The sequence below is a fragment of the Gallus gallus genome, chromosome 1, assembly GCF_016699485.2.
Source record: "Gallus gallus isolate bGalGal1 chromosome 1, bGalGal1.mat.broiler.GRCg7b, whole genome shotgun sequence".
Lineage (NCBI taxonomy): Eukaryota > Metazoa > Chordata > Aves > Galliformes > Phasianidae > Gallus > Gallus gallus.
The window spans coordinates 47,921,520-47,930,609 of record NC_052532.1 but is presented as its reverse complement, the minus strand read 5'-3'; the positions used below and the strand labels follow the sequence as shown (position 1 = coordinate 47,930,609).

Below are 9,090 nucleotides of genomic sequence, written 5' to 3'. Positions count from 1 at the left end.
TGTCCTGTGTGTCCTTTCTTACCATTCTGCAGTTATGTGGGAAAATGTTAGTTTTTCTCAGTCTGGAATCTACTTTTTTACAGCTTAAAGCATCTCCTTCACATCTTACAGCTCGCTGCCATCTCCAGTTCCATTTGCCACGTGACATTTGGTCAGTTCTGTTACAAAAACAAGCCTTTCACTCTTCCACCTCAGTTACTGCATCAGTTGAGGTCACACTTGGCAAACCTGTAGGAGAGCCATGTGAGTAGATAACATTGAAGGATTAACAACCTTTTTTTTTTATTAGCTCTCAATCCCCATGCTTTGAAGGCCAATCCAGGACAGAATTAAGCAGCAGAAATATTGCATTTTCAATTGACTTTCAGCCCATCATTTACCAGAGGAGGCAATTCTAGGTGGTCACCATGGAATGTAGATGTATTCCCTTGATCATCACATGGGAGAGCTTTTGATGCTTCACCAGGAGAATTTTAGGCTTGAACACAAACATGAATCAACAGGCACGTTCAGGTAGTGCGAAGGTAAGAAATAACTATTGCAAAAGGTATTGCGGGAGGCATTTATGTCTTTAAGGAGAGGATGAGGAACACATTACTTCGGTTCTTCCTGGGGCATGACCAGTTTGCAGGATGCAAGCCTGTGTGTGATGTGGGAAGGCAGCCTTCTCGTGCTGAGCCATCACCACCCAGCCAGAGGCTGAGCTGCCCCAGTGTGCAAAGACTGCTCTGCCTTGGCAGGGAAGCAGCCTTAGTTCCTGAGCATAGTATTGCTGTGTGTGCACTGGCACCACATTGTTCAGTGCTCAGTGGTTGGTCTTGAAACTTCTTATGAAAAAGTCTGGAAAAGGCTGCTGGGGCAGAGCAGTGGGAAGGAGAAGGAGCTTGAGGCAGAAAGGCAGCAGGGAGGGAGCAATGGCAAACCTGAAAGCAGCCATGGAAGTGAGGCCATTGTGGAGGCAGACTAGGCTGAGCTGGACAGAATGAGGCCAGGTGCATTACAGCTGTGCTGTAGCACCTGTACCAGCTTCTGTAAATCACAGCAGCTTCTACACAGTCTGATGTAGCAGCTGGCAGCCCTGCCCACAGCAGGGGAGTCAAAACTGGATGATTGTTGAAGTCTCTTCCAACCCAAGCCATTCTATGATTTTTATCATCACAACACTGTGAACATAACGGAGCAGCTCCCATCACTGCCCAGTTCTCATCTTGTTAGAAAGCTATGAAAACGAGCTGGTCCAGAGCCAGCGTAACTTAGGTACAAGCACGTATCCCTCACCAGCTCTCTCCAGCTTTGAACAGCAGGACTTGCTGCCTTCACTTTGGCAGTCCACTGTGTGCACCTCCATAAGCTGCAAGCAGGATCACCCCATACTGCCCGACTTCAGCACGTTATGAGGAGTAAACAGGAGCAAAGGGTAACCCAGGTGGCAGGCAGCTTGCTGTTCCCAGGCAGTCCAGAACAGCCTTCAGGTTTTCAGTTTTGCACCTGAGGATCCCTTCATCTTTCACTTATCAAGGAGCAAATAAACAGAAGCTGCAGCCTGTGGTGCAAAGTCAAAGTTGTTTCCAAACCTCAAGTGGCCATATGCAGCCGGCAGGGAGTGGTAGCCCTGCAGCATCACCCCTGCCTACTTCGTTTTAGAATTTAGAGATGTCCCTCTGAGTAAAAAAAAAAATAACAACAGGCATAAAACAAACACACCAAAGGGGAAATTTCAAAGGGCAGTTAATAGCCTGAGCTTGAAACAGGGACAGAAATAGCTTCTGAGAAGTGCCTCGAGTCTCAGCAGCACCAGACACAGCACCGCTGTCTGTGCTGCCTGGGCTTTGGGCTGTGCTGCAATGAAGGACAGGCCCTACTCGTGCTCTGCCCCAGGGAGCTGGCAACCAAGTACAGGAGGAGGGTGTAGGCAATGGCAGCAGGGTGGAAATGCAAGATGCGGTCATGGTACCTCATTCGTCAGCTGCCATCCTGCTGCCAATAAACCATTCCTGCAGCATATGCTGGGTTTGGCCAGCAGCAGCCTGACAGGGCACAGGGACAGGGTGATGCAGATTAACTGCTTGCTTCCACACATATGCTACGGCACAAGTAAACCTGAGAGCAATGTGTAAGACTGGGGGTTTATCTGCTAGATCTCCTGGGAATATAGGCTATCAGTAAATGAGCTTAGAGGTGTGGGCAACAGTGGAGAATTAAGGCAGTGTCAGAGCTGAGATGCCCAGGACCTCTGTAAAATCCCACCTGGGCAGGAATCAGGCATAGTGAAATATGCAAATCATTTTTTTTGTTGTTGTTGTTGTTCCAAAGGCATTCAACCACAGTCCTGAATGGAGGCTTTCAAACTCGCTAGTAAGAGCAGACTACCATATTGTTTCATCTTTTAGGATCCCAACGTGCACAATAGATTGCTCTGTTCATACTTACTCCCAGAGACAAGACACCAATACAGAATCACAGAATTATAGAATCGTTTAGGTTGGAAAAGATCTGTAAGATCAAGTCCAGCCATCACCTAATACTACCAAGTCCACCACTAAATCCTGTCCTTGAGTGCCATATCCACGCATTTCTCAAATACCCCCAGGGATGCTGACTCCACCACATCCTTGGGCAAAATATGCCCCTTAACAGTAAAAATAAGCTAAAGCTGGGACCAAAGACCCAGATTGTAGAAGGCATGAGGAATAAGGTGTTTTCACTGAAACCACCCAGATTCTGCTGAGATTGAAGGGTTAAGAAGAAACCACATCACAGCCTTCAGCTGTACAGTGCAGAGTACAGAGAAGACTGGGTCAGACTTTTCTGAGAGGCGAACCGTGTTGAGGCAACAGACAGAAGTTGATGCATTGGAAATTCCAGTTAGACTTGAGGTAAGCTGTTTCTCATCACGAGGGTGTTCAAACACCAGAACTGGTTGCCCAAAGCAGCTGTGGCTCTCCAGCCATAGTCCGACTAGACACTCCCATGTGCCACCTGACCTGAGAGGAAGGGTTGGCCCACATGACTTCCAGAGGTCCCTTCCAACCTGAAACCTCTGTGATTCTTTGAATACAACCTGCCACTCGCTGTGGAAATCAACCCAAGAAATATCATTCAGTTGCATATGTTATTTATTCTTCCCAAAATACATCTATCTGAGTATAAATCTCAGTGCAGGAAATGACAGCTGAATGCTACAGCAATATTATTACATGCCACCAGCAGCCAGCACCATGTGCAGTCACATTATTAACAGGTTAAGGCTGTTTCTGCTGAGTGTAGAAAGCAGCAAGAATCTGCAGGTTGTTTTCCAGGGAAGTGGCTGTCACTACGCAATCGCCAAACCAAAGCAGGTGGGGACACACAGAACTTAGCAGTAGCAGAAGTATGTCACACTACAAGCAGAAGTTTCGTCCTTCATCTCTGATGAAGATTCCTTCATCTCTGTGCAATTTGGTGCCCTGGGGAAGCTGGCTCCCAGCATCCCAGCTCAGATTCCTCTCAGTAAAGTCTGTTATTTCTAACAGATCGATAACCTAAGTAAAGTCTGTAGATCCCCCTGCAGTGTAGGTAAGGAGAGGCAACTTCAGAAGACAATTCATCCCATTAACCTTAGATGCTGCTTTTCCAACACCATTCGACTTTGAAGTGTCACGGGAATGAGATGAGTCATGGCCTAGAGGTGCCCGCTTCTTCCCTTTGGCCAGGAAAAGGTGTAAACCACAAGCTGAGAGGTGAACGTTGCCATTACAGATGATTAAGGTGGAGGGGACAAACCTCAGCCCAAAGAATGCATACGAGCAGTAGAAACGCCTTCTCCTGTGGCCCTGAGAGCAGTCAGGAAAGGGGAAAGGAAGAGCTCTGCTTCAGCCTAACAGCTGTTCCTCAGGGTCCCCAAGGCTCAGTGCAAGGAAGGAAACTGAACATCCTTCCCAGGCACTTCCCAAAGCAGGACTGTGTTCTTCCTAGAGGTGGGCAGGCAGGAGCAGGGAGAAGAAAAATGATTCCCTAAAGGTCACCAGTGGCACTGGAGACAGAGTTAAGAAAAGAAAGGACTGTCATTCTCTTGCTCCAGCTCAAGCGATGGGGTCTTCAGACATGCATTTCATACCTCTGCTTGAGAGATGAGTTCACCTTCAGGCCTGGAGCTTATATCCTTGTATCAGCACCTATCTCAGAGTCTCTTTCTAAGCTTGCTTTAACACTGCTTTCTTGTCCAGAAGCCTTCAGTTCATCCATTTTCTTACCACCAGGTACTTTTTTGGGGCAAGCAGGGAGATACCGAAACCAAGAGACAGCGCAGTATTTAGTGCCTATGCCAAATGGAAGATCATAGACCTTGGAAATGAGCTGGGAGTTGTCTGCCTCTCCCTTGTGGCTGTGCTTCCAGGCCAGGAGCCCCCGCTCCTCCTGTGTTCCTGTGAAAGTGAAAAGGAAATTGTTGTGTTTCAAACTCTAAAATGGGTGTTCTGAACATATGACTGCCTTGTGCACTCCACATTTCGCTCTCAAATCCCAGCAGACCCACTGCAACGTAGAGATTCCCTGCACTTAAACCCTTCTAGCTCCAAAACTTTACAAAAACTAGCTACTGTGCTGCTAGATGATACCCATCTTCCTGCAGTGGCTTCCAGTCTTCTCTACTGCTTCCCGTGGGAATCAAAGATACTAAAACAGGTTTTCAGAAGCCGTGGGGGATGGAAGAACTATTCAAGAGGCATCATAAAGTGCTAGAAAAGCAAAGCTGGGTGTTAACTGCTCAGATATCATGAGGTAAGGGAATAAAGTTTAGCTAGCAATTGCTAAATGTCTGTAATTGTTGCAATGGCCAAGTCCCTCTTGAGAAAGGGAGTGAGCGTACAAATTCTGCCTGGAGGAGCTGAAGATCAAGGGTACAATAAAATTAATGAGCCAGAAGGATATTGGCTTTTCAAAAAGTCTGAGATAATAAAAGAGTCTGGTTAACAGAGTGCCCTTCCTGCTCTCTTTCTGTAGAACTTCCTCTCCTATTGTTATGCCATCCCCCCCTAGGCTTGATGAAAATCAGAGGGTCTTTGCTGGCTGTGAGGGGCAGCTACTGGTCCTATATCCTGCTTTCCACTGATGTGGTAGCAGTTAAACCTCAATTTCAGCAGCTTTCATAAGCAGGCACACATCAACATATTGCCTACCATGAATCATAGAATCATTACGGGTGCAAAAGACCGCTAAGATCACCCGGTCCAACTGTCAGCCCATCCCCACCACGCCCACTAACCACATCCCTCAGTGCCACATCCAAATGGTTCTTGAACGGTGACTCCACCACCACCCTGGGCAGCCTGTGCCACTGCAGTACTGCTATTTCTGAGAAGAAATTTTTCCTAATATCCTATAAGCAGGGAAAAAATACTTCCTACCATGTTCCCCCTTCTGCAGTTGCCTTTCTCTCTCCTTTCAACCACCATGACCCAGGCTAGCATTTTACGTAAAAGACATTTTTTACTGAATTAACCTTTCCTCAAATTAGGTTGTCGAAAAACTAGTCCTTTTTTTTTTTTTTTAATGAGATACTGTTTTGGAACCAGCGAACATTCCATTGATGTCTCTCCTGTTCCTCACTCCTTTCCAGGAGTTCAGTGACATAGACTTTCGTGGTTGCTGCTATCACAGCTTCTACCCATAGAGCAGTGGTAATGAGGACAAAAAATATTGAGTGACAAACCCTAGGGCAGACAGAGTCTTGTAGCTTAGCTCATTTCAGCAAAATCCTACCTGGAATGGTGTTATCGAGGATAAACCCCAGGAGTCCTCCCACAAACATGCCAGTGGTGAGAAGCACCTGGATCACCTGGTCCAGCTGGATGATTTCTAGAGGAAAAACAAAGAGACATATTCAACCAGCACAGATTCAATGCCAAGAGGCTGCAAGACGCATGCTTGTTTAGACTAGACCTGCAAATCCCAAAACAGAGCCTAAGATTTGGCAATGCAAGGGAGGCATCGGAGCAGAGGACAAGAGCAGCACTCCCAGAAAGCAACAGACAACAGTCAAAGCACAGCTTTCATGATTTTGTCTGGAAAAAAAAAATGTTTTAAAAGATTGCTCTAGATCAGCCTTTGCTTCAGTTCTCCACTACAGGAAACACTTCTAAAATGTGCTGTCACTTCTCACCTGTTTCTAGCAGCGTATTATTTTTGTTTGCCCAGTTGGGAACTGTGAGTCCAGCAAACACAGAGAATCCAAATATAAAGATGTTTCTGGAGGAGTTCATATCTGTGTACTGCACAGAGAAATTGTGTACGTTACTACTGCCACTTTGGAATGACCAAAATCCATGGATTCATTAGTGAGCCATGCTCAGATGTACACACGAACCCAATGACAAGTGTTAGAACAACGTTCTGCTTGAAGCTGAACCAAACTTAGCAGATGCTTTCAAAAATGTATGGCACACACTATGAACTGTATAGGGCAGATACAGTCAGATGGTGAAACACTCTGTGGTCTACAGCTGAGACACCAGGAAAAGGTGTGATTCAGCCATCGCCACTGGGGGAATTGGAAATGAAACCTTTTACTGAGACCCTTGCCCAGCCTGAGACCTCTACTCAAAGAGCCCTCCTCTAAAAGCACATTACCATAGAACATGGAGAAAAATCATCCATAGGAGCAGCTACAGAAACTCCTCCCTTGCTGATAACAGCTTCCTACAGATAAACCATGAGACGGGGATAAGCAGCCCTGGCACTGCTGGGGCATTAATCAGGTGCCTGCAAGCCCTGTCCCAACCAGGAACCTCTCTTGGTGATTTGACCTCTCTGCGTAAGTACCCTCATCTTCACCCAAGGAACTGCCAGTACAAATGTTTGCATTTGCTGCAGCCCAGCTTAAGTCTGACTCAGGCTGGTGAGAATCTGGCTTGAAACCAAAGTAACCTTTCCTAGGAATGAAAAGGTGCTCACAGAGCTGTTACCTGCAAATTGGAAATCCCCACCGCGGTGATAATGCCAAACATCACGAGGAACATGCCACCGATGACAGGGGTGGGTATGCTGGCAAGCATTGCCCCCACTTTCCCAAAGACACCGCTCAGGAGCATGGCACAGGCACCAGCAATAATCACCATGCGACTCCCTACCTGGGGTGGGAGGAAGAGCAGGCAGTGACGCACCAGTGAGCACAGATCTGCCGGGCAGGGCTTGCAACCAAAGCACTCAGTGGCACATTCGGTTCCAAGCTTTGGGTTCAGATGGGAAGCTCACACTGTGTGGAAAGTCCCTGTAGCTGTAGACTTAGGAAATATTTATCATAATAAGCACCCTGACAACAATCATGGATCCACACCCATTTGCTTCGTTATCTTCTCCCCCACTGCTATCAGGACTTAACAGTTCACTGTGAAACAAAAAGCACATTATTAAGAGCACACTAATCTCCACATACAGCTCTGCTTTCACTGCAGTGTAGAAATGTTGTGGCATACCCACAGGCTACTCCCATTTAATTCACTGGACAACACTTCCACCAGAGGTTAGGTTTCCACCTCAAAATGGCTTTCAACTAGGTGTCCTGCACCAAGCAATCCTCTCTCTGTGGACCAATATGTGGGAGAGCAGAGCTGGTCAGCCTGGCTGCTTCCATCCTGAGCTCTTGGATCTGCTATATCCTTTACACGATCAACACCAGGCTAATAAGAACTGGGAAAGTCTCTTGGCCTGCCCCTACCTGCCATCACACACCCAGCTTCAGTCAACCCATCTTCCTCTCATTCTTCTCTAGGAAGAGCCATGGAGTCATTCCTAGTCCCTCACTACAACAAAGATGGGATGAAGCACCAAACTTCATTCAGGCTATTAGAGTGTGTGAATAGGAAAGAAAAAGAGTATCTGACAGGCAAAGGGACAAAAGAGACACTTACAGATTACAGAAATTAAATTTGGGATCTAGATAAGCTGGATCACTGGGCTGAGGTGAATAGGCTGAGGTTCAACAGGGCCAAGTGCCGGGTCCTGCACTTTGGCCACAATAACCCCATGCAGTGCTGAGAGGCTTGGGGCAGAGTGGCTGGATGACCATGAAGAGGAAAGGGACCTGGGGTGTTGGTTGATGCTCGGCTGAACATGAGCCAACGATGTGCCCAGGTGGCCAAGAGGGCCAATGCCATCCTGGCCTGCATTAGAAATAGTGTGTCCAGCAGGAGCAGGGAGGTAATCATCCCCCTGTACTCAGCACTGGTGAGGCCGCACCTCGAGTACTGTGTTCAGTTTTGGGCTCCTCACTACAAGAAAGACATGGAGGCCCTGGAACGTGTCCAGAGAAGGGCAATGAATCTGGTCTGGAGCACAAGACTTATGAGGAGCGGCTGAGGGAGCTGGGATTGTTCAGTCTGGAGAAGAGGAGGCTCAGAGGAGACGTTATTGCACTCTACAACTTCCTGAAGGGAGTTTGTGATGAGGAGGGGTTTGGCCTCTTCTCCCAGGCAGCAAACAGGACCCGAGCAAATGGCCACAGGTTGTGCCAGAGGAGGTTTAGATTAGACATAAGGAAAAACTTTTTCTCTCAGAGAGCGGTCAGGCACTGGAATGGCTGCCCAGGGAGGTGGTGGAGTCACCGTCCCTGGCAGCGTTCAAGAGGCATCTGGATGAGGAGCTATGAGATATGGTTTAGTGCCTTGTGGGAGCAATGGTAATGGGAAGACAGTTGGACTAGATGATCTTGCAGGTCCTTTCCAACCTTGTGATTCTATGATTCCATGAATTCAAGATACATTTTTCCACACTAAAACTTGGACAGCTTAAAGAATCACACTAAGATTTACAGCATTTGTGTCTTAAGCAGAGAAGTTCTGTAATCCTCTGCAAACAGTTTATAGTTCAATTAATTATTTTAATCCTTCCACTGAAGTATCTGAAGAATGCCATGTTTTTCTCTGCAAGGGTTTTTTGCAAATGCTTTCAGCCAAAACACTGCCAGTAACTGGTATTGTCCCTTTTTAAATATTACTTAAAATATTTTAAAGGCACATTTTTATGAAATACTAAGTTTTACCTGATTGTGAAAGAAATGAGTAAGATTTGGTGGGGAGTTTCAAAATAAAATCATGCATTGCCTTCAGGTGCACT

The 9,090-nt window shown here is 46.8% G+C and overlaps 1 protein-coding gene across 3 annotated transcripts in view; it reads right to left on the bottom strand.

Moving 5' to 3' along the window:
* Positions 1 to 3,098: 3,098 nt before the first annotated feature.
* Positions 3,099 to 9,090, bottom strand: part of LOC417937 (solute carrier family 23 member 1-like) — a 32,138-nt gene continuing 26,146 nt past the window's right edge. For all 3 annotated transcript variants that reach the window (XM_025154926.3, XM_416178.8, XM_040667880.2), the window contains 4 exons: positions 6,942 to 7,106; positions 6,140 to 6,248; positions 5,740 to 5,835; positions 3,099 to 4,403 (listed from right to left, as the gene is read on the bottom strand). In XM_025154926.3, the coding sequence (XP_025010694.1) occupies positions 4,135 to 4,403; positions 5,740 to 5,835; positions 6,140 to 6,248; positions 6,942 to 7,106 (639 nt within the window). In that variant the 3' untranslated portion in view covers positions 3,099 to 4,134. The remainder of the gene's footprint in view (positions 4,404 to 5,739; positions 5,836 to 6,139; positions 6,249 to 6,941; positions 7,107 to 9,090) is intronic.